The 25,897-nt window shown below is 33.4% G+C and overlaps 5 protein-coding genes across 6 annotated transcripts; 2 read left to right on the top strand and 3 right to left on the bottom strand.

Annotated features, from left to right (window-relative positions):
• Window positions 1-721: 721 nt before the first annotated feature.
• LOC130984762 (spermidine hydroxycinnamoyl transferase) lies at window positions 722-3,437 on the bottom strand. Its single transcript, XM_057907605.1, has 2 exons — window positions 2,650-3,437; window positions 722-1,295 (listed from the first exon to the last, which is right to left on the bottom strand). The coding sequence occupies exons 1-2, from the start codon at window positions 3,435-3,437 to the stop codon at window positions 722-724; spliced, it is 1,362 nt and encodes a 453-aa protein (XP_057763588.1).
• Window positions 3,438-4,905: 1,468 nt separating this feature from the next.
• Window positions 4,906-8,114, top strand: LOC130947845 (18S rRNA (guanine-N(7))-methyltransferase RID2). Its single transcript, XM_057876594.1, has 9 exons — window positions 4,906-5,151; window positions 5,284-5,359; window positions 5,475-5,558; window positions 5,694-5,749; window positions 5,851-5,907; window positions 6,422-6,471; window positions 6,633-6,785; window positions 7,241-7,370; window positions 7,540-8,114. Exons 1-9 carry the CDS (start codon window positions 5,053-5,055, stop codon window positions 7,702-7,704), a joined length of 870 nt encoding a protein of 289 aa, XP_057732577.1. The 5' UTR covers window positions 4,906-5,052; the 3' UTR covers window positions 7,705-8,114.
• A 3,471-nt stretch (window positions 8,115-11,585) lies between these two features.
• On the top strand, window positions 11,586-14,066 carry LOC130939104 (mitochondrial outer membrane import complex protein METAXIN). The gene is made up of 6 exons (XM_057867204.1): window positions 11,586-11,832; window positions 11,954-12,300; window positions 12,396-12,472; window positions 12,603-12,663; window positions 12,988-13,150; window positions 13,674-14,066. Exons 1-6 carry the CDS (start codon window positions 11,682-11,684, stop codon window positions 13,859-13,861), a joined length of 987 nt encoding a protein of 328 aa, XP_057723187.1. The 5' UTR covers window positions 11,586-11,681; the 3' UTR covers window positions 13,862-14,066.
• A 279-nt stretch (window positions 14,067-14,345) lies between these two features.
• On the bottom strand, window positions 14,346-18,022 carry LOC130943288 (protein ALTERED PHOSPHATE STARVATION RESPONSE 1-like). Of its 2 annotated transcripts, none has more exons than XM_057871101.1 (5): window positions 17,984-18,022; window positions 16,452-17,593; window positions 15,901-16,100; window positions 15,433-15,656; window positions 14,346-15,204 (listed from the first exon to the last, which is right to left on the bottom strand). In XM_057871101.1, exons 2-5 carry the CDS (start codon window positions 17,551-17,553, stop codon window positions 14,505-14,507), a joined length of 2,226 nt encoding a protein of 741 aa, XP_057727084.1. In that variant the 5' UTR covers window positions 17,554-17,593; window positions 17,984-18,022; the 3' UTR covers window positions 14,346-14,504. The 2 variants fall into 2 exon arrangements, with proteins under 2 accessions (XP_057727084.1, XP_057727075.1); XM_057871092.1 differs by having other exon boundaries at window positions 16,452-17,653; window positions 17,984-18,015.
• Window positions 18,023-21,460: 3,438 nt separating this feature from the next.
• On the bottom strand, window positions 21,461-22,165 carry LOC130984746 (uncharacterized). Its single transcript, XM_057907604.1, has one exon. The coding sequence runs from the start codon at window positions 22,163-22,165 to the stop codon at window positions 21,461-21,463; it is 705 nt and encodes a 234-aa protein (XP_057763587.1).
• Between the last annotated feature and the right edge of the window lie 3,732 nt (window positions 22,166-25,897).

Here is a 25,897-nt window from a genome sequence, read left to right as displayed (position 1 = left end):
GCAATGGAGGGAGCTGACTTCCGCATTTTGTGGATTGAATGCCAAAAACATACTTTAGCCTAAGGTGCTGCTGCTTGCTAGGAATTATTAAAATTAAACTTTATATAATTACAATTACAAATGATGGAAGTATTTAGATGAATTTACTAATTAAGTGATGTATTCATATGTATAATTTATGGTAGAAACTCAGATTCAATTAATTTTACGTGAAATTGATAAGTTAAAAGATAATTTAATTAATAATTATAATATATATACATTAAAATCAACCATCAGTATAAAATATATGTTGAATATAAATACACATTAAAAATAAATTAAACCACATATATATAAATACATTGATAACTGATTTTAGTATGCGAATAGCATTTTTGTTTAACTAAAATATCAAGTCATTTAACGACTCTCAACTATCAACTTCAAGTTAACTGCACCTATATTTCTAACATAATTTATTTGGATATTAGAATAACACCATAAATATATATTTTGTAATTAAATATTTTACATGGGACGTATTGCATATTCATACTTATTTTTCAAAAGATATTATGTTTCAAACGTTGAAGTGATATATATTGATTGTTAAACATATAGTGAAGAAAACAAAATGAAATTGATATTACGAAATTCGTACATACATTATTCCATGTAAAAATACTAAAGAAAAATATGGTTATTAAGAAATGAAATCTAATACTATATTTAATCTTAATTAGCATGATTCGTCTTGATAGAAATGCTTCCTAAATGCATCCATATGATCCACTTGCAAACATATAGCAAGAACAACAGAACCATCAGTATCAAGACCAGGAAGAAGAACAGAATCACCATCAAATTCATGTGTACCGGGATACATTTGAACCTCTTTACCCCATCCAAAGTCAAGGCCGTTGACCGGCAAAGTCAACCAACTAACCACACCCATGTTAGGGTTACCATAGAATGGACCCTTGTCACTTCTCATGGCATGAAGATCCTGAAACCTGCTCAAATCCTGTTGGTTCTTCAAGAACTCAATCTCTGACTTGATGTACTCATCAGTCACCTTCTCAATGGCTTCCCTTATTCTGCTTGAAGCATACCCTAATGGCCTTGAAACCAAATCACCGGAAAGAGAGGTTGCAACCACGTCCAAGGTTGCGTTCCCGAAGTACCCTTTTGGCAATGGCGGCTTCATGCGACACCTTGAATCCACACACACCCCTAAACACGTTGGTTGGTCATTTTTGTGTTCCCTTGCCTTGCATGCGCTTCTCCACACGTGCCCCGCTACTGTTTCGTACCTACAACACAGAATATGCAAAACTTGCATAAGGGACTCAAAATAAGGAAAACTACATGTACACAGTGAAAATATTAAACAATGTGAATAATAGATATGTTGGATGTTTATTTTGCTATATATGTAGATCGTTATTCTAATATTAAGATTTAAGTGAATAATTTAAAAGTGTAATATATTTTGATTTATAATTAATGATTGTTCATGTTATTCAAAAAAATTATTAGTTACTTAACATTATTCATTAGTTTTTATTTATTATTTTACAAATATCCTCGCCTTAATAACTTTTTTCCGCAAATCTTGTCGAGAAATGGCAAATATTTGTTGGAAATTCAGGTGCAGTCGACTTCACGTGAAGTTGATATCTGAGAGCCGTTAAATAATTTAACTGATTTGACTACATTTTCATCTAACGACTCTGAACTATCAACTTCATGTTAAGTCGACTTCACCTGAGTTTTCACCCAAATATTTTTTGTGGAAAACACAAATTGTTAGTGTTGGTTCTAAGTTCTAACACATAAATACAAGTAAGGAAGAATGTATAGTAAAGAGAATTTATTTTTTTCCAACAGTTAATCATTAATATTTAAAAATATAAATTAAAAATATATTATTATTAAATTATTATTAAAAAATTAGACCAATAATAAAAAATATTGAATGAAAATAATAAATTATGTTGGCTCTTGAATTTTTTTAATACAAGTAAAAAATACTAGTCATTAAATATTTTCTAAAATATTAACTTATATCAAATTAAATTCTTTAAATAAACGCTTAATCTATTATAGATTTTGTTAAGAAATTAATTTTTCTTTTAACTAACAATAATTTAACAAAATAACAAAGTATTGAAAATATAAAAAAATTGGATTATCATTGAATATTCACTTGAATATGATAGCTAATAGTTAATTATTACTTAATTATACTAGAAAGATAATAATATAATCATTTTATTTAATTTAATATCTACAATTTTACGATAAAAACTCACATGCACTTGTTAAATTATTTAATCATTCTCAACAATTAATTTTACATAAATATAACTACATATGAATTTTCACTTAATTTTATATATGAACATTTTTATTATATCTAAATTTATTTATTTATTTTAACAATAATTAATGAATATAAAATAAAAAAATTAGATTACTTTAGATTAATTTATACAACTATACAAAATATATACTAAAATTCACTATCAATATAAAATATATATTAAAAATAAATTAAATTATACCTATATCTATATAAAAATATATAATAACTAATTTTAATATAAAAATAATAGTATTTTAAATTTTTTCATTATCTTGTAAATATTTTTGGTAGTTGATTACCTGGTATAACCACGTCCATTGCTAGGGTTACCCCAACTAAGATTTGCCAAATTCCTCAACCCATCAACTTCTTGTTTGCTCAACTTGAAAAACTCCACCGTCGTTTTCTTTTTCCTCTGCTCCATATTCGTAGACTGCCCCAGCAACAACGGAGGATTTTCAAACTCCGACCGCCCATGGCCAGCCGGCAACGGCGCCAAAGGTGGTTCTCCGGCACGCAACACTTTCCTATCAAGAAACGGCACCATCTCCAAGGCCTCACCGCGCGCAAACCTCGACCACTCGTTGATAAAATGCAGTGCACTTTGTCCGTCGGCGATGGCATGAGAAATCGCCAAGCTGAGGCCGAATCCGCCACACTTGAACGTCGTGAATTGAACAATGAACAGTGGCAACTCATGAATCGGGAGAGTATAGTCTACGTTTGGAGAAAGGTGGTAGAGATACTCCGATGAAAGTGACAAGTCACCAACCTCTTCTAGGGTTGATGACGATTCGGCTTCAATGAATTGAGCTCCCATGGCGTTGCATTCGAGCTCAAGACGACCGTTATTTATCCAGTGCAACCGACCGGCCAAGGGGTAAAATGGTACAAGCACACGACTCAAAGAGTCCTTCAAAGTGTTAATAATGGTGGAAGTGTGTAAGCTTGTGGGTTTATGATAGAAGTAGATGGTGGGAACATGTGTTATGGTTCCTATTTGGTCCCATTCGGATAATGGTAAGCGACCACACCATGTTGCCTCATTAGGCCTCACCATGCAACACCCTTTTAACGTTAGTGCCATAGTGTAATTGAATGCTTGGTGGTGAAAATGTTTGTTACTACTTATAGTATAGGTAGTAACTATGAAAATGCATGTTATCTTACCATAAATGTAGGATGAAATGAAATCCATATGAGGGGTTGGTTACGTTGTAGCACCAAAGAGTCAGAATTTCAGCTTTGGTTTAAGCGCATTATAGTGCAGGCACGATTTCAATTTTTTGAATAAATTTGTTGCTTGCACGTTTTTACTTTCTCCTCCATCCTTCAAGTTTTCACCAATGTGTAAAATGGAAACAAATTTCTCTTTGTTATTCATTTAGAGAGTAATACTACGTTATCAACAAAGTTTATCTTCTTTTTTAAATATTTGATCATTTTAAATTCTAATTAAGTATAAAAATAAAATATTAATCTTATCTACTAACTAATATTAATAAAAAGTGTTAATTCTCTATCATTTTTTTATTTAAATTTATTTAATTTTGATTTAATGATAATTGTGCAGGAGAAACAGCTTGTGAATAGAGATGTTTTGATGTAACAAATTTACAAATTCCTCTATATTAAAAAGTTAGATTGAAGCAAAGAAAATGTAGAATATGCAATATACACAGTTATTGAAAAGTAATCTGTAATTGTATTATATTTTAGAATAATGCTATATATACATTAAAATTAGCCATTAAAATCAATTATCAGTATAAAATACATATTAAAAATAAATTAAACTATACATGTATTTATATATAAATATATTAATAACTAATTTTAGTAATTAATTTTATTGTATAAATAATATTTTTGTATTTTTTTCGATCATATGTAGAGCCAAACGGATTAATTCGGTTCATTTAGGTTTAATTTATCTAAATTTGTTAATTATACTGACTGTCTTATTTATTTTTCTTTTGTTTATTCATGAGTCTCAATATTTTGATTTTGTCTATAACCAGTCTAATGAGTTATATAATATATCTGTTTATTTAAAAAGATGATAAAAAGGTTAAGTTTAATCCAAAAATTTTAAATAAATAGTTCTTTTTAGTGGGTGAATAAGATTTTTGAGTTGAATAAGGAGAAATGTAAAAAAAATATTTTTTGAAAAGAAAAAATAAATAACCTATTCAACTTACTTTTTAAGTGGGTCTGATTTTAAAAGTAAAAATTCTTTCGTTTAAGTAGATAAACGAACTGACCTCACGAATTTGTAATGTTTTTTGGGACTACAATTTATTTTCTTATCTTAGAATTATTTTTCTTATTATCCATCGGGTCAAAGACTAGGAAAAATATAAAAGGGAGAGTAGTACTAATACAACAAGGCCATATAGGTCCATGAAAAGCCCAATTGGCCCAAATTTTTCATTATTTGCCTGTTTTTTTTATTTGACCCACTATCATTCGGTTTTCATAACCATGAATTAAATCCTCTTCTCAGCATTTACCGAAAAAAAAAAAAAATCCTCTTCTTAGGTAAGAGGGTTTAGGGGTTTGCACTTTGCACTTTGCACTTTGCACTTTGCACTTTGCAGTATCAAACCCTCCCCTTTCAGCTAACGGTGTTTAGGGTTTTGCTCCTGCAGCAGTTGTTATTGTTGAAATCTTGAAGCTGAAATTATCAAAATTAGCGTGCGATGGCGTCTCGACCGGAGCTGGTGGCGCCACCTGAGATATTCTATGATGACGCCGAAGCTCGCAAGTACACTTCTTCTTCCCGTATCGTTGAAATTCAGGTTTTTTTTTCTACCTGTACTTCTTTTCCCTTTACTATACTCAATTTCGATCCTGATTATGTTTACTTCTTAGATGAGCTTATTGAACTAATTTCTGTTTATGTTAAATCGAATTAAAACAAACAAAAATAGGCATCACTGTCGGAGAGAGCCCTCGAGCTTCTTGCTTTGCCCGATGATGGCATTCCCAAATTACTCCTCGACATAGGTAATTCATTATCTTATCATTATTATGCTTATCATGATTATATGAATATGCTTTTATGAATGAGGAAGTAGCATTTTTTTTTCAATTTTAATAATGGTTTATTTGTTTTATGTAGGTTGTGGATCAGGACTTAGTGGTGAGACACTTTCAGAGAATGGACATCACTGGATTGGTCTTGACATTTCCCCATCAATGCTCAGTATGTTATTTATTTATTTATATATTTATTTTTTTAGGGAGATAGATTGAGTTAGATGAATTTTTGTTATTCTTTCATTCCTGTTATTTTGCTTTTGCTTTTGGTTTGTTGACATATTATAATTTTAACTCTCAGATGTTGCTGTTGAACGAGAGGTTGAGGGTGACCTTCTACTTGGTGACATGGGCCAGGTATTCACCCTAAAGCACTTTCAGTTTCCAAGTTGGTTCTTAATTTTGTACATTTTACCTGTTTAATTCGTTTCTTAATAGCCTTTAGTTTTTGGTTTCAGGGTTTAGGGCTTCGTCCTGGAGTAATTGATGGGGTCATTAGTATATCTGCTGTTCAGGTGTGCTTTAATTAATATATATTTTTTTAAATGTCTTAGCTTTGGGATTTTGCATTAGGATTAGGAAAACTTTCTACCTTTGAATTGGATTTTGCATTACTTTAGACTTTAGTAGAGATTTGATAATAGTGAACCAAGCGCAGCAGAAGTATGCATGGGAACACCCTAGGAACAACAAAATAATGGTAATAAATGAGGATAAGAAAATATAATAGATTATGAGTACCACAGCATGAACACCATATTGGAAGTGAATGTAATGCCTTTGAGAAGAGTTTTTTTTTACTGGTACTTGGTTAGAATCTTTCTGTAGTGTCTCAATGTATTTGTAATGCGTAGGAAGTATTGTAATTTAAAAATTGCATAATCCAATATAACGAATCAAGAAAAAATTTCAGGTTTGAACTTTATCATGTGAATAAATCATGGTTTTTCAACTATCAACCCTTTTTGTGTGTGTCTCATACTCTTATTTCTATTCTTAATTTTGTGGACTTATTTGATGATGCTCCAGTGGTTATGCAATGCTGATAAATCGTCTCACAATCCAATACTAAGATTGAAGTACGTTCCGTTTCTTATTTAGTCCACTTTTAATTATTTATAATTTGAATCTCCGTAAACTCTTTAACTCAAGGACTTAGAAAATTGCAAACATCTAATGGTTATTTTTTGTATTGATAAATGTTGCTCTAATAACATATACTTTTTGCCCCCTCTTGTAGGGCTTTTTTCACTTCTTTGTACAGATGCTTAGCAAATGGAGCTAGAGCAGTATTTCAAATTTATCCTGAAAATATAAACCAGCGTGAATTGATTTTGAAGGCTGCTATGCGCGCTGGATTTGCTGGTGGTATAGTCGTTGATTTCCCACACAGGTTTGAACAATTGTTAAATAACTACTAAGGCTTGATTTGTTTCAAGAGGAATTACATTTTTTTTATTGGTTGTTCAATCAACCTCCAAAAATTGTTGTCTTCAAGTGTTTGGTGTTGTAATCCTATTTTCTGGTCAATCAAGCCATAGGACATATTCTGGTTATCAATTGAGCTAAATTTGTGTAAAATTCTGTCCTTTTGATGAGGTAAATAAGTGAGTATTGTGAAGCACAAGAGATGTATGTGATCCATTCCTCTGTTCACTTGCCAGTTTTCGTTTTGTTTCTACATTGTTTCCACAAACCAGCTGAAATTTATTACACAATTTATCTTGGGTAGAGTCATCTTGAACTGTATATTTAACTTGCTTGCAAAATGTGCATCGGTAGCTTATGACTCTTTGCCTAGCCCTCCCGAGCATTGTGGTCGACTAACTTGAAATTGTCTTATGACAGTACTAAGAAGAGAAAAGAATTTCTTGTTCTCACATGTGGTCAAAGAGCAGTAAATTCAATTCCGGAGGGTAAAGATGACGATGGGGAGAGTTGCTCTGATGATGACAGTGAAGATGAAGAAAATCAGACTGTGAGTGTCTCTTCATAACTATTAATTCATTTTGGATCTTTCCAATGACAAACTGAGCTCTCTAGAGAATTAGAACTCCAAAAAATCGTGGTTTTCAGCATTTCCCCCTCCCCCTTCTCCCTTGCTTGTTTGAGCTTTTAGTTTATTGAACAAAAATAAAATACTGCAGGTACGAGTTTCAGACAGGCATAGACCCCAGAAGAAACAGAAATGGAATAAGAGTGGCAAGGGAAAAGAATGGATAAAGAGGAAGAAGGAGCAGATGAGAAGGAGAGGAAATGCTGTACCTCCGGATACCAAGTACACAGGTCGGAAACGGAAGGATCGCTTTTAATCTATTTGACACTTTTCTCTCTGCCGTGCATACCATACCAACCCATATGCTATTTATAGACGGGCACAAACTGCATCTGTCCTGAAGGATAGTGTTGCGTGCTCAATGGAAGCTCCTCAATCAAATGGAGTAGAGGACAATGAACAAATTACACTGTGATGTGATAACACTTATTTTGGGATCCTCAGTCATAAGGCTGTTCTTTAAATTATAGGCAATCTTTAATTTTTGGATCCATTGGTGTAAGGAGAGTCAAATCTACATTTGCTTTTCTGTTTTTTATTATTTGTTGACGAGCTACATTTTACTACCGTGATGCATTCACGAGTTTTGTTTGTTTTCTGTGTATCATTTTTTTAATTATTATTATTACTATTATTAATTATTTAAGAGAACCCAAAAATCTCTATGATTTGTGATAATGTGTTAAACTAAATAATTTTTTGCTCCTGGATGTGATCTGTACAATATGTCAATGAGTACCTGTGTAATGATGTCATAATAAAATTCAGGGTTAAAAACTGAACAATCTTGTAACGTGAAGAGTGTGAACATGCTTTGGCTTAGATTAGTTTTTTAAAAAATATTACTTAAAGCATGCGTTCTCCTTTCTTCATTATGGAGACTCTGTGTGTGTTTGGATTGTGGTTGGTCAAACTGAAATTTGAATAAAAGTGATTTTATAGAATTGATTTTGGATAGAAGTAAGTTTGTGTCAACATTATTTATGTTTAGCAATTCTTTACTAAAATTAATTTTGATAAAATAAATATTGTTTGGATAATACTAGTTAAAATAACTTTTAGATAGATAATTACTTAAAAGGACATGATATTAAATTATAATATTATTTTTTTATACATGTTTAATTTTTTTATATTTTTTTTCTTATATGTTTTTTATATAGTATAATTTTAATACTCTTAGTACTCTTTTTTAATACATTATAATTTTTAACTATTATTTTTATGATTAATTTTTTTATTTAATTTATTTTATTTAATGGGATCAATAAATTCTATTATAAAAAGATAATAATAAAACAATACACAAATTATAACTATAAAAATATATAATGTCAAATAAAAAATTAATAATAAATATAAATAATAAATAATAAAAAAAGAGTTCATATAGGGAGGAATAATAAGAATTCTATAAATAATACAATAATATGTATAAAAAATAAAGTTGGTAAAAGAAAAATAAATATTGAAAATATTGGCTAAAAGCACGCTGGTGCAACGGAAAAGTTAGAAATTATTGTTTCTTGTAAACGTGATTTTATAAACAAAATCATGGGACCTGATTCAGTACTCCTGAAAGGTTTAGAAAGAGTTCATATAGGAGGAATAATAAGAATTCTATAAATAATACAATAATATGTAAAAAAATAAAGTTGGTAAAAGAAAAATAAATATTGAAAATTGGCTAAAAGCACGGTGCAACGGAAAAGTTAGAAATTATTGTTTCTTGTAAACGTGATTTTATAAACAAAATCATGGGACCTGATTCAGTACTCCTGAAAGGTTTAGAGTATTAAAACTCTTCTTAAAGAGTTAAATAAAAGTTAACGTATTTGGAGTTTTAGTACTCCTTAATTAATAAGAGAGAGAAAAATTATTTAATTATTAAGAAAGAGAAAAGAATAACATTAATTCTATTTGGATTAATTTTTTGTTAATTAAATTTATTTTATTTTAGATTGATATTAAATTATTATAAAATTGATAAAAATAAAATTTAAAAGAATTAAAAAGATATAATACTCTTAATTCTAAAATTTTTTATTTAAACAAAATATTCATATTATTTTAAAATTAATACGAATAAATTTATTAAATTTTTAAATTTTAATAATATATTCATCTTATTTAAATAAATGTTCTCGTATTATTTTTTTAAACGGTAACATGATTTTTAAATATCTCAAACAAAGAGATAGATATATATAATCTTTTAAATTAATAATATTAGAGTATATATATGAGTACATAATATCTGAAAAGATTAATAAATCTTACCTAAAAATTTAGTTAGAGAGATTTTTTGCTTAAAGTAATAAAAATAATACGAAACGTTTATTTTATTAAATTAAATTATTAATTTAAATTATATCTATCTAAATTTTAAATAAAAAATTTTAAAATTTAAAATTCAAATATGTGAATAAGATTAGATTAAATAAAAAAAATAAAAATATATGAATACGATTCAAATTGTACAGAAATAGAAATAAGTTTGTCGGTAACAAATTATTATTTCAATGAACAAGAAGATAGTATAGATAAACTTTTGAAATAAATTAAATTTAAATATATAAATAAATAAAATTAATAAAATTAACTATTAAAACTTATATTAATAAAGCATATTAAATTTCTTTAATAATTATAATTATCATTTATTAAAAATATATTTTATAAGTTGTAATTAATATGTTTGTAGTTTTTCAAAAAAAGTATTAATTGTTTATTGATTTTATCGGTATGCATTAAATGTTAACCTAAATCAACGTAAAGTAAATTGAATTTAAATTTTAATATAGTTTTAAAACTCCAAACATCAAGAGAGTATTGTAACATCCACCCAAAATCATTTATGCGTTTGTAAAGAAGAAAATTAGCCAAATAAAAAAGTGAAGCTTTCAAAAAGATCTAACGTACGTTTTCGTTCAAAGGTAGTTACTAAACACACCTCTAAAACTCAGATTATATTAACTAATCTAAATGAAGGCAAACTTTTGGGTATTTGCGAGCATCGTAATTTGTGTATCATACCACCTTTAAAATGAGACTCGTTTGCATTTACTTCCAAAGTATTATACTAAATATTAAAATTAGATTCCAAGTTAAATTGATCTAATAATTAATTTATTAGTTTATTAAAATAAATATTGAAGATTTAAAGTATTATACTAAATTTTAAAATTAAATTTTAAATTAAATTAATCTAATAATTAACTTATTAATCTGTTTAAATAAATATTAAAGATTTAATTTTTGTTTATGTATAAAGTAACTCATTGGCCAAATTTTTAAATGGAGACAATACCTCTTAATTTTGCTTCTTAAGGGCAAGAGAGTAGTCAGAGCTAGGTCCGCGGGAATTTAGTAATTTTCATAACATTTTATTATTTACACTTCTATTAATTGGAATATCATAAATAAAATATAAAGTTATATAAAATATCAAAATTAAAAGAGATCTAATAAAAAAGTATTTTAGAAAATGGAGAAAATTTTAACTTTTGAAATTACCAAGTAATTAGTAATAAATATTTAAACAAAATCACTTTTCATAAAACATAAAAAAGAAAACAAGATAAATATAAACAAGGCTTATTATAAAAAAAAGACTTACTTGATTTCTTAATATTTATTTTATTATTCAGCCAGCATTGCATGAAGTTGTGGAGAGATTTTTCATTTTTATTAATAGTTTTTCTATTTTTTAAATATATTTTGTGATTTGGTCAATACTAACAAAATATATTAATAAATTATCAATAATTTTAAATTTCATATAATTAATAATAGTTTAATTCACATCAAAATTATAGTAACTATAGTAAATTTAAATTAGGACGTTACTTGTAGAATTAACTCTTATAATATATTAATGCTTTTTTTGTGACTATAATATATTAATGCTTTAATCAGTAATCAACATATTCACTATTTAAATTACAATATTTTAAGGTAGAATATAAATATCGTTGTTATTATATTTTCCAATAAAATTTATTTCTATTCAGTATAATTTTCTTTTTTTATGTCAAGTCATACACAAAAACTTGTATTATATTTATAACTTTTTAACAAAATGACTTCTCTTTTTATGAACTTATTTTTAAATACCTTCCATGAATATTAATCTATAAACCCTAAGGCCTAAACCTCTGCAAGAGGCAAGAGTACGGAAGGAGGAGCAAGCTGAAACCTTTGCATCGTTCTCTTAATTCATGCGATCCTGCAATGGCTGAAAACGAAATCAACACTCTTGTGGTGAGGAAACCCTGCTTTGGCCTCCCAACCGGTTGCACTCAGTGCCTCTCCGCTTATCTCTATCTCAAGTTCGCTCAATTTTCCTTCCAATTGGACTTTCACCTCAACTACCCTGATTCAGGTTCATTTTCGCACTTTCTCATAATTCTGGCCTTCCAACTGTTTTTCCATGTGCGTTTTCGTTAAAGTTTCACTTTTTATCTTTTTTAAGCTCATGGGTATCTAAATTTGTGTTTTTTTAGATCAAATTCCTTATTTTGAGCTTGGTGATTATGTGGCGTATAACAATGAGAAAGGAGGGTTGATTGAGTGTTTGAAGAGAGATGTTGGGGGGGTTGATTTGGACAGTGGGATCTCCTCACTTCCTGATTGGATTCAAACTAAAGCAATGCTCACAACTTGGCTTGCTGATGCACTTGCCTATGAACTTTGGGTGGGATCTGAAGGTTATTCCTCCTCTCCTGCTTATACCATCTATTATTCTGATCTTCCATGGCCCTTAGGAAAGGTCCTCTTTTGGAGGAAAGCTTGTTGGATTAAGCAGAAACATGGGATAACTAATGAGAATGCCGAGTTAAAGAAAGAAGAGGTCAGTTTCTATTGTCTCTCTTTCCCTTGCAAATGGTGTGTATTTCAATCTATCTTTGATTTGGTACTTATTTATTGCTATAATTAGTGATACAGATTTATAGGAGAGCAAACTCTGCATACGGTGCTCTGTCAACTTGGTTAGGTGAACAAAGCTACTTATTTGAGAATAGGTGACTTCTCTGTCTGTGCATTTCATCTGAAACATAAAAGCAATGCTGGACTTCTTTTTTCTCTTTTAGTGAAAGTGGTAACTTTATCGACGTGGTGCTTCTCTATTCATATGCTTTTCTCTGTTTGCAGACCATCAAGCTTAGATGCTATTTTTCTTGCGCATGGATTAGTTACTCTTCAAGCTTTGCCTGTAAGTTGCACTATCAGTTAATTGTGGTACTTTTGTGGTAGTAAGGCGTATTGTATTGGTCGATTGGTCTACAGTCAATTAAAAAGTTGGACTTTGGATAGCTCTTGTTACATTTGGCACCATGGGTGTGTGATATATCATGAACCTAGTCAGATTCACAAATTAAGGAATCAATGTTGTTTTTTGCTTTAGTTAAGTGACAAAAAAAAGATACACACGGAAAAAGGATTATGTTAGGGAATCCATTTAGAGCATATCCGTATATTAAGTGCACTGAAGGAAAATTGTAACTCTGCTTCTTGCGTAACTCTTTTGTGCCATCAGGAATCGTCAGTGCTGCGATCGAAGCTCTTGGAACATGCCAACTTAGTTAGATTTGTGCAACAGTGTAAGACAGAACTTATTGATGCTAGTCCAACTCCTACCTATGTCCGGCAATTTCATACAGCTGGATCTTCATCAACTTCAAGAAGTCGTTCAACCTCAAGTAAGATATTCTTATTATTTTCTATATGCACTCTTTTCTTGTGGTTTGTTTGATGGGATTACCTTAAAAAGGTGAGATAATCATTCCTAGGATTCTTTCACAATTTCTAAAGGGACCATAGTTTTCTTAGATTTAAAGGTGTTTGGTGACTGAGGGCTAGGAATAATCAACCAATGAATTGGCGTGTATTTTTTATTAATGATTTTGGTGCCTAGATTTGTGATTTCTCCATCATATTCTTTGCTTCATGTTAATAGAAATGAGTTGCTGGTAGTCATATTGCACCCTGAGCATGAAATGTCTGAAAAACTTAATCATCTAAATTACAGGACAATATAATCTTACTTTTGAGCATATAGAAATTTAACTATTGGAAAATTATGCAAGTTTTTAGGTAGAATACTACAAAAATTGTGATCTGATCTCCATTTGTACCCACTCATATTTGTTGTACCATTAGTGCCTGATAACTATGTGAAGAAGCATTGATTTGCTAACTCGTGCTGTGTCGTTTAACTTGTAGGTTCAAAGACCAAGAGCAAACCCAAGAGGGAGAAAACAGAGGAGGAGAAAACCTTTAAAAGGAGGTCCAAATATTTTGTGGCAGCACAGCTGGTTGCTGTTGTTGTTTTCCTCACTATTATGACTTCATTTGATGATGCTGCAGTGGACTTGGATGATGCTGATGGAAGTTATGGTTATGATGAATAGAAAACAAAAAAATCATCCACGTATTTATTTCATCGGCTCTCTGTTTGATAATGCAAATTAAGAATTTTGGTACTCATGCCAAATTAGTATGACAAGAATCCATTTTTGTATACAGGTGTTGATTTTCAACAGATTGTCAATTGTAATTTTTATTTAATTTGTATCAGAATAGTACTACTAATAATCCACATACCATTTCATTGGGTTTGAGAATTTTTATTATCTGGTGCACAATGTTATATAGAAATGCAAAACTGATTTTTCAGAAGAAAGATGTTTAATGGACAGAAATCTTGATGGCTGCCTACTCAAAAAGATGGCAGAACAATTTTATGTATCAGCATATATACTTGTATCAAATCAAATAAATGTAAAAGTAAAACAGAGCGAGCGGAAAAGAAGTAAACTGGAGGGGGAGGAGCTTTAAAGTCAATAAAAGAATGGTAAATAAAATTATTTATCATTTTCCTACCCTGAGGCCTTAGTATCAAAAAACTCTCAAACATAGGTGAGAGACTTTACATAAAACTTTTTTCCCTCCCCTTCCTATTCCACCACTCTCCATCAAAATCTACCCTTAAGTAAATTACATTCACTGGCACTAGCTAATTAAATAAATAAATAAGCCACAAAATGCAAGAGATCACGTTCCAGTCACACAAGTTTGTTGCTGCTGCAACTTCTCATTCTCCCATTGCTTAACAAGTTCATTGTATCCCTCAGCAGAATCAACAGCAAACTCTGCCATTGAACTCATAGCAGCTGACATTCCAGCACAAAGTACCCTAATAGCGATTTCAGCCAATTGCTCAGTACTCATTGCCTCTTTTACCGGTCCAGCTTCCACCATTTCCATGCTCTCATTGGTTTCCGTTGATCTACCAACATTTTGGCGAGAATCTTCTTTTAGCTGTTGTGCATAGAAGGACCCTATACCAGCTGCAAAGAAGTCTATGCCGTCCAGCACCACTGATTCTTGTATGGCGTCCAGTCGCCTTGACCACTGAACACACAGTCCAAACAATGGGTGAGTGCTACTTGACCTGCGAGGAGAACATAGTAACTTTGATGCATCAGGCTCACATCTCATACACCGAAGCAGCCAGCCGGCCAGTGCACGAATGTAGGATCTTTGAGAAGTGATCCATGACTCGAAGGTGCTTCGCCAATTCCTCAACTCAGTTTCAAGAATCGAGGCAGAACAAGCAAGCCTATGTGGATCAGTTATTGACATGCCAGACTGTTTTCTGACATCAGTGCCAGTTAGAAGAATCTTAGCTTCATCCAAGGTTATCTTCTGCATCTGATGACATTCTGCCATCACATTCCACATCTTTGCCAGCCTGCATTTATATGGTTTAAGAATCAGCAATATGCATGATTATATATATGCTATGAATAGTGTGATATATCTGTTGCATTTGATATGGTGATCATAGTCTATTATATTTAAGAACAAATAGCATGTTGCTCATGATGAAATCAGGAAAGTATTGAAGATGTCACACACAAAACTTTTGTATTGGAAATCATAAACTTTTGTATTGGAGATAATGATTTTTTATACATACCCTTGTAGCAATTCAAGAAGTTGGGGATGCAACTCTTCATCCCTTAGAGTTTCAATTCTCTTGGAGATTGCTTCAATTGAGTGAATTGAAATTGTTATCTGGGTATGTAGATCTCTAATGGCTGCTCTAGTTTTATCTTCATAAGAGGGGTCCTCTCCTTTCACATCATGGTTCTTGAGTTGCAGACATTTCTTCTCATACGCAATTCGAACACGTTCTCCAGACTGTTGCAGAAGAAAACAGGTATAGCAATAAGTTTGCCATTATCAAAATGTATGCAAGCATAAGCATGATGACCTGTAACAATAATAATCTAATAAAATTCAAAGAAATGAGATGCTAAAAGGAAAATTACTGGATATTATGTAAAAGGTTAAGAGTGTTATTTGTTCAAATTTCCATTCATCTAATATAAATGTTTCATGTAGCTATCATCTTTATAGTTCATAGGTATATTCAGTAGTATACCCTAACTTCCTCGTACAGCTTCTTCTCCCAAGCATATAACCTGTCCAATGTTGATTGATGACTACCAGAAAACATACATTGTTCCTCTACGGGATCACTAGTGCCCTTGCAGCCATCATCCCCAGTGCTTGAAGAATTATTCTTTAAAAATCTTGATGATGAAGACCGGAACAGAGCTACAGGATTCAACAATTTTGATGCTACAAAAGAAATATAATTTCAGTTTAAATTCCTGAAAATTTACGAATAGGTATGAGTAAAAAAGAAAACATAGAGTACTTAGTTCAAGATTATATGTATTCAGTATAAACACGTGAAGATTAACAAATTCTTGTCCACAAGAAGAAGTTAGCTCAGATTGCATCATGAAATCCAATATAAGATTCCATCAACCCATTAAACATTCATATCTCCTCCAAAAATAAGAATTTTTAGAATGGATATTCAAGAAACTTTGAGGCTTAACTCACATTTTTGAGGACTATGAAATGCAGGACTATGCAAGAACAATTTCATCAAATTAAAATTATGTATTATAAACTGCACCAAACCTGACAGCTCATTAGACATCGATGAATTTTGAGCTTTATTGACCTCTAACAACGCTGAAAATTCATTGGCTGCATTACAAACTTTTGTGAATTGAACATCAAGATCCCTGATTACTTCTGCCATGCTTGTCGGCCTTCGGTTTACATAAACTGTAAAACCAGGTGCTTCTACCTTAGCTTCTTGATTACCACCTGCCACTTCCTGATGGCTTGTAGATTCAACTTGACCTGCAGTTTGAACTTTTGATACTTGAAATCTTTCACTGCCACTGCCTTTTGATTCTTTGACTTCATGTGCAATTTCAGTTTTTGTTCTGTCCTCTTCCTCCTCGTCTTCAACCGTGACCTCTTCCTTGGTGGAGTTTATATCAGTTCTGATTCTTTCTTCTACAACATTTCTCTTTCCAACAAAATCTTCTTTTTCAGTTTCAACCTCTTCAAGGTCTGGAATTCCTTCTGCTTCTCGAACCCGCCTCAATCCTCGGTCCTCATCATCTGCAATAGTCTCTTCAAGGCTACTTCTGGTGGGGTATCCGTAATAGTCTAATGAAGTAAAAGGGTTCCAAAAGGAATCCCATTGAGATGTTTGGGGAGAAGGGGGAGGGATACTAGGCCTATTATTGGGAGAATAAGCAAAAGCTGAGGAGTTCATAGGTGAGGATTGCATGACAAAGAAACCATCATCCATGGCATATTGCTCCATTGGAGAATATGTTTCAACTCGAACCATTTCGGGCGATGGAGGCCTTTCCTCAACCAAAATTGGCGGGTTGCCACTGGGCCTTAGATAATTGACCTTCAAAGTTGAATTGGATGAGAACTCAATTGTTGTTGGAGTGAAGGACTTGGATGATATGGAAATGAAGGCTGGACTAGTCTTCTTCACAGGTGTTATGAATGAATCCAATGAGAACTGGTGCGGCTCGTCTCCTTGAATGTAATTTCGCATCGCAGCCGAGACTCTTTTCAAGGATTGGATGTATGCTATGTGGCCAGAAGCAAATTGTGCTCTTTGCTCAACAGCTTGTTTGATGAGTCTCTTTCTATCTTTGCAAATCTGAACTGATTCTTGATCATCCAACCTTGATTGAGAACATCCCATCTCTTATTCTAGCTTGTTTTTTTCTGTTTCCCTTTTAGTCCTATGAATGAATGAATATTTCTCAGGCTTGCATTGAAATGGAAATCAAAGAAGAATCTGTCTGCAGAAAACGAATGAATGAACACAAAAAGAGAAATGAATATAGTAATTTGGATGCTTTTCTTTATAGTGAAGTCAGAAAAGGAGAATGAAAGTTTGAAACTTGGTGAAGAGAAACAAGTAATTGAGATTCCTCTCAAGCATTCCAATTCCCTGTGTCCCCCAAAAAAAAAACCCTAGCTATACTCTATCAGTAAATTAATTAAGAAAGAAGCATCTAAAATGTGCAACACATGAGCAACTGAAAGTGAAAATGCAGACATTGAAAGAGATGATAATAATAAATTAAGAGTGAAAATAAGAGAGCGAGTCATCGAATGGAGAAGCATACTCGACAATGGCGAGGAAGAGCGGGAAGCTTTGATCAGAGAAAGAGAGAGACGTTGAGAATAAAGTAACGGTCAAAACTCAAAACATAAAGACGACGAAACAAAACAACTTCAAGTGAAGAGGGAAAAAGTTTTAATATAATAATATAAATAAATAAAATAAATTTGAGTTAGGGTGAAGAACTGGAGATAAAAAAGGAACAACAAACATAAATCTTATCTAAGCAACTTAAGTTAGTACTTAGTAGTTAGTACTCTCCATTGTGTTCAGGTTTGAAATATTTTTTGTTTTCCAATTTGAATTGGGAAAAAATAATTTGTTTAGTGGAGATTAAAGTGAAAGGGGAACCATGTACCTTCGAAGGAGCCAAGGTAACGGCCCCATTGATTATGATTATGTGTGAATGAGATTCAAAATTGCCATTAAAGTTTGAACATCAACGTAACAATCATTTCACATAAAGTACCAATGGTCAAATATCCTATCCTATGATCATATCCTATAGTAAAAAGTAAAAAGTTTCCGAGTAATCCCTTAACTAAAAAAACAAAAAGGATGATATCCTAGGGTGATTTATTCTCACCTTAAATTTTTAAACTGCTCTAACTGGATAGAGAGAATTCAATTTATTATTTAGTAGAAACCATAGTTTAGATTTGGGATACTTCCATAAAGATAAGTAAAACGTAGGACAAAAAACACAATTAAACCAAGAAAGGAAACAAGTTATATGAATCAGCCAAATCGAAAATAGCTTCACGAATCAAGCAAAGCACGTTATTATGTAACTCGAACTACATTAACATATAATTCGAACCAACATAAGTCGAATTATAAAAGAACATGTGATTAACCTAATTCGAACCTATATGATTCGAACTACCAAGGAGGATAATTCGAACTAGCTTGGTTCGAATTACACACGTGAATGCTTCCCCAAGTAATTCGAATCTATCTCATTCGAATTACTCACAATTTGTTTCAAATAGTAATTCGAACGGAGTTGGTTCAAATTACATAGGTTTCGGCTAAATAAGGAGTTCGAATCATCCTCATTCGAACCACGTTTCCATTCTCATACCCCACCAAATCCCAGAGAAAACGACCCATATTCGATTCGACAAAGACTCGAACAGAATACTCAGCCGATGGGGGACGATCCGAAAAGGCTATATCGGTTGGACGGAGTTGCTCATATAGCCGGAGTCATCAACAACGAGGTTAGTAGATAGAAAACTTTGTGCTAGCGGTTTATCTGAGTTAGTGGTTTTGCATGCGGTTTTAGTGGCGGTTTATCTTAGTAGTATTGCAAGTGGTTTATTTTAGAAGTTTTGCATGCGATTTTGTTAGTGGTTTATGTTAGTGGTTTTTGTTAGTGGTTTTATATGCGATTTTGTTGATGGCTTATGTTGGCGGTTTATTTTGGTGGTATTGGAAGTGGCTTATTATGTGGTTTTGTGTGCGGTTTATGATAGTGGATTCGCATGTGATTTTCGTAAGTGGATTTGTATGTGGTTTATGTTAGCGGTTTAGGCATGTGGTTTTGTTGGCGGTTTAGGTTAGTAGTTTTTATTAGTGATTTTTGTATGCAGTTTATTTTGGTGGCATTGGAAGTGGTTTACTATGTGCTTTTGTAAGCGGTTTATGATAGTGGTTTTGCATGTGTTTTTCATAAATGGATTTATATGTGGTTTATGTTAGCGGTTTAGGCATGTGATTTTGCAACTGGTTTGTTATATTGGTTTCGCATGTCAATTCTGTTAGTGGTTTCCGTAAGTGGTTTCTGGTGTTAGTTATTTTTGTCACTGGTTTTCTAAGTGGTTCCAATAATGCGGTTCATGTAATGCGCAGCCACAGCGATGCATCAGGAGCATGCGGTGGCAGCAGGACATGCGACTCGATGAGCGGTATGTTCCGTACTTGCAGATGGCCAGATTATACCATCTTAGGAGGCTGAACGATAGATGGTTCCGGTTAGATGAGCCCCTTGTCAATGCCTTCGTCGAACGGTGGCGTCCGGAGATGCACACCTTTCATATGCCGTTCGGAGAGTGTACGATCACACTTCAGGACGTGGCGTACCAGTTGGGTTGCCAGTGGACGGGCGTTATGTCAGCGGTTGCCTTACAGATTTCCAGATATACATCCAGGGTGGCCGTCCAGCTTAGATGTGGTTCCAGGAGTTGCTTGGAGTGATTCTTCCATCGAGCCAGGTTCAGAAATTCGCAGTAAACTGCACCTGGTTCCAGGAGACTTTTGGAGAGTGCCCCGAGGGATTCGATGAGGAGACTGTGCGGCGCTTTGCTCGTGCCTATATCATTATATTTTTGGCACTCAGCTGTTTGCCGACAAGTCCGGCAACCGCATTCACATCAGATGACTTCCCTACGTAGCTAGGCTTGAGGAGATGGGTACCTACAGCTGGGGGTCTGCAGCACTGGTGTGGTTATACCGGTGTATGTGCCGAGCGGCGAACAGACATGTGGTGAAGTTACCGGGCCCACTTCAGCTACTTCAATTCTGGATCTTTTGGCGCTTTCCTAGGTTTAGGCCTGCTGGGTATGATACGTGCAGCTGGCCGTTGGCCTCGAGGTACCCTACTCAGACTTTTCTATTTCAAGTTAAAATAGTTAATGTTCATGTACGCTTATAATGTATTACAAATCTGTCACACTTTTCATTAGCCATAACAACCATGTGAGATGCAGGTGGTCAGGTTACAACCCTTCCGGTAGCGAGAAGGGACCTAGAGTGCAGATGTGGAGGCTGAGGATAGACATGTTACATGACAGGGATGTGAGTATACTACTGGCTAAGTTTATTTAAATAACTAAAGTTTATGAATTTGGAGCATGAGTTGGCCTGACAATGTTGGAATCTGTGTGCAGTTTATCTGGATGCCGTATAGCTTTCCCGAGGTACTGCAGGTTGTGCATCTGGAGGCGTTGGAGCCTCGGCATACGGCGATATGGCGGTCTGTGACGTCACTGATATACTTTGCCGTTATAGAGTGGCATCAGATAGATAAAAGCACCTTGATGCTGACGGATGCATCAGCCCTAACCATTGGCATAATGAATGCCGATATCACATGATAATCCAAACTCCTGTGGTCGCTGGAGATGGAGGTGGCGAGACACGTATGAGGTCCATTGTACCGTTTGACCTCCCAAATGCCTTTGCGCTGCCGGAGACTCAGCCGAATCAACCATGTGTACCCATTCCTGAACTCAAAACACTTGCCCACATACCGGCGATAGTCAGACTCCACTACCTTGTATTGTACCCCTCGGCGGATGCTGTAAGTCTTCACACTTAACAGGGCCTCATCTTTATCCTGAAATTGTTGACCAACCTAGAACTCTGTCAGACCTGCAGACCCTTCCGCATCTCTAGCGCCAAATCCAGCACGCTGCCCAGGAACCCCTTCCTGCCTCATGGCATCCAAGTCCAAAGATGAAAAATGTAGAGGGTACTGCTATGTGCCAGAGCTAGAACCACCTCCCGCCCCAGCAGGCTCACTCGCTCCAATATCATCGCCACTGTCATCAACAATCATATCCGGCTTGACATCATCGTCCTCTGGATCATCCAACAATCCATCTCCAACCCCAGCCGATGCAGCACACTGTAAAGAGGTCGGCCAAAATTTTCCTGTTTCAATCTCGTCGCCTACACTGCCGTTGAGATCAACAGCGAACGAAAGGGAGGCGACAGGATGGACGGGTGGCTCGTACGCAGGGACGGAAGAAGATGCAACGGCAGGTCTAGAGCTAGAACCGGCTACCGTGGCTAAAGTGGTGGTATTCCGGTTCGAACCTCCCGAGCTAGATACCACATCAACCAACTTTGCCAACAGTTGTAGTGTCCTCACTTCTGGAAACTGCCGGCGACAATGAAACATGATCTGCAAGTCATCATCATTCCCGATCGTGAAACAATCATACTTCACGGTTTCCTGGAGCACCGTGATTGGAATGCGATAGAAAAACTTCTTAACCCGTTTCACACCTTCCAGACCAAGTTTCAGCAGTACAGAGCTAACAAGATCATCATAGCTCGTCGTAGGCCTCACGATAATACAGAGAAGATCCTTATCAGTGAACTTCACACCGGAACGAGTTTTTCTCTTAATCGATCCTCTGTGGTGAACCAACACTACAAAACTCTCCTCACTAGCCATCTTACCCCCTCTAATGAGAGCAACTCACGTTCACACCATATATATACAGGTCTGGTCCTCACTAATTCGAACCAGCCTAGTTCGAAATACGATTTATGTAATTCGAATTAACACACTTCGAATTACGTTGAATGGCGAGCATGGAGGTAGTTCAAACCAGCTTGGTTCAAATTAGTTGGGGAAGCTTGTACCAATGTATTTCGAACTCACCTAGTTTGAATTATGTATCATTATAGTTCGAACCATATAGATTCGAATTAGTGTGCATTCGTTCACAATTCGAGTTGAGTAGGTTCGAATTATATAGAAATGTAATTCGAATTTAGCTCATTCGAATTACATAGAGATGTCCTTTGGTCGATTGATGAAGCAATTTTTAACTTGGCAGATTCATGTAAATTATGGCTTCCCTTGGCTTATTTCTGTTTTTTGCCCTAAAACGTACGTGCCGCATTATTATTGGACGTATTAATGAATCGGTTATTTTTGAATTTCTTAACAAATTAGAATAAAATCGACTTTTTTTTATAACAATAACAATAAACCTAATTTTTTTCTATTAGGAATTTAATTGTATTTTTTAATTTTTAGGGATTCAAATGTCTACAAAACAAAAAGTCATAGATATATTTGTCTTTTTATCAAAAAATTTAAAGATATTTGATTTAGATTGTGTAATTCCATCAGATCAAACCGGGTTTAATAATTATAATGCCAATAATTGAGTTTAGAGAAAGTATAAGGAGCCATATGGAGATTTAGGAAATATTAGAGATATAATTATTAGTGTTATTTTTTTTCATTCGTGGGATAAGTGATATCATGACATAGTATTAGAACTCTAGATTCGAAAAATCAAGAGTTCGATTCTTAGTAAACCCCAAAATTAGTTTAACTTTTTGGGATGAGTGGTTTCATGACCTGAAAACATTTTGAGTGTGTTTATTAAGTGATCTCCTTTAAATTTTGCGTGCTACTGCCAATAGGAGATAATAAGAATAGTATTGTAATTTGGTTCATCATTTATGGAGGAGGAATAAATAGTAAATGATCCAATTTGTCACTGAAAAATAATTTATTTTTTAAATTAATTTTCAAATTTTTTTAAAATCAATTTAAAATATCAGATTATTTTTCATGGAAGAATTATAACATTTACTTATTTGTGGATCTCAATGCAGCAAGTGCAAGTGGGTAACACATGCGCAGACACGACAAAGATTCCGTAACGCAACATGATGCACACATGCTTCTCATTCATTCCATGCATGGATCCTACACCCACACATACATTATACTGTAATTAATGCTGTAATTAATGCTGTTATTTTTTAAGTGAGGTTATCAATAAGTTTTGAAAATGTTACAACTAGTAGAAAACAGGGTTGAAAACTTGAATATTATGGATTAGTATGTCGTGTTTGATTTATCTTTTCATTTTGTCACGAATTTTGTAAAGTTTATAAATTAAATTCTTAAACTGCATAGTATATATTGTACACATTATTCACTATCCAACGGCTGAGATCGATTGATCGAAGCAGCGCTGCACTCTTTTGGTGGGAACTTTTCCATTCACACTTTTCGCTAGTCGCTACTTTCAAGTTTCAATATTTTGAATTGAACTTGGTTTAGACTTATAAATCAGCAAATTCGACATTTTCATCATGTTGCTGAGAAACTATTGAGTAATTTTCAACTAACCTTTTCGCATTTGTTGCTAACTTGATGGGAGAATTCTTTAAAATTTATAAATATATTTTTTTAATTTATATTTTTATAATGAATTAATGATAGTTAGCTCCCTTTTGTAGCACTAATATAATAATATTAGAAAACCTTTTTCTTTGTGATTTCTCGACCCACTAATAAATTTTGAAGGGTATTCCATGTAAGGTTCATACAGCCACTTCCAACTAGTCCCCAACAATTCTAAAGCCCAATTTGTCCGAATCCTTTTTCTTAGAGATCCAGTAAGATCATTGAGGGCCTCAAAATATAAGTTTGATGAGATAGAAGCCCAGAGAGTTTAGTCGAAAATAAAAGAAAGCCATATAGTTGGGCCAACAAGATCAAACAATGAATTTGGTTTCCTGTGAAAATACAATAAATCTATGAGATACTTTGAATGGAAAGGAGTAGAAAATTAGGGATCGGACTTGATAATGATCATGAGTCTTGCCACATTATATACAAGAGATGTTAAATTATTCGGGGGTTCGAATCCCGCCTTGTGCATGCAGCAATCCATTGGCCAGCGGCAAACCCTTAAATGGAGCTCAGTACCGCGACGGATTAGTCCTTGACCTGTCGGGTTGGGGAATACCGTGGGAAACCAAAAAAAAAAATATACAAGAGATGTTATATGTTTTATATGTCCATGATCATTATCAAGTCTGATCCTAATTTTTTCTAATTATTGTTTTACATTGTTTGATTGTCAGTATTATTCAATTATTCTGTTTTGATTTTTTTAAATTATCCTTATAAAAATTAATCTAACTTAAACCAATTTAGTATGTATTCATAATAAATCGTTTTAAATTATATTGATTTACCTTTATTATGTACTTAGAATGATTTAGTAGAAAAATATATTTCATTATAAATTAATTTATGTAAAACTAAATTACTAGGAATTTTTTATTTGTGTAATTTGATTTTACTTAAACCGATTTACTAGAGTTTTCACCTTTATTATAAGCACTTTTATGAAGTTTAAAATTTTTATTATACAAATAAAATAACATGATTTATTATACAAATAAAATAACACAATTTTTAACATATGTTTTTAATATCAAACATGCGTGTATGAAAAATTATGTATAGAAATTCGAATGAGTCATACCATATATCATATATGATATAATATTATAATATAATAATCTCTCTACTCTTCTAATAATTTTTTAACCCAAAAAAAAAATACTATTCGTTGTTGAAAGATGGGAGGAATGGAAGAATTGGAAAAAAAAATGAATCCAAGCAGCCACACAATTTCACAAGATGCATTTACGATAGCCACAATATTCAGTTTTCGTAGAATTTCTGGAGACTACTGCTTGTTTGTTGTTCTTCCAGGACACTAAAGAATTACTAAGGAAGACACAGTAACCAGTTGTGGAACGCCTTGTATCAAAGCAGCTTTCCCAATCAACATCAGTGTAAACAGACAGATTGAACTTGTTCATTACTGAAAAAAAATGCCTTGTTCCGGATCTGACTTAAGGTACCGAAGAATTTGGTGAACTGCATTAAGATGCGGGACACGAGGATCAGACATGAACTGTGCTAGTTTGGTGAGTGCAAAGGTTATGTCCAGTCAGGAGATTGTTAGGTACATCAATCTGCCAATGAGTCTGCAATAAGCAGACAGGTCAGCCAAGGTCTCCCTTTCACCTGCGCGAAGCTTCAAATTCGTATCCATGGGAGAGGAAGCAGGTTTGCAACCCAAGAAATTGGTGTCCTCTAGTAGTGAAAGGGTGTATTTACGTTGGGATAAAAAATCCCTTGCTAGATTTCACCAACTCCAAACCAAGGAAGAATTTTAAGTCACCAAGAACTTTGAGCTTGAAGATTGCCTTTAGTTTCGCTTCAACTCTTTTGATGCTGTCATTGTCAGGTCCAGCTATGATGATGTCATTAACATAGACCAAGAGAAAAATGGTTGACAGACCGTCACCAAATAAAAACAGAGAGTAATCACTTTTACACTATGTGAATCCATGC

The sequence above is a fragment of the Arachis stenosperma genome, chromosome 1, assembly GCF_014773155.1.
Source record: "Arachis stenosperma cultivar V10309 chromosome 1, arast.V10309.gnm1.PFL2, whole genome shotgun sequence".
NCBI classification, from domain to species: Eukaryota; Viridiplantae; Streptophyta; class Magnoliopsida; order Fabales; family Fabaceae; genus Arachis; species Arachis stenosperma.
Note: the sequence above shows the minus strand (reverse complement) of the source record. Positions and strands in the feature narration are given on the sequence as shown.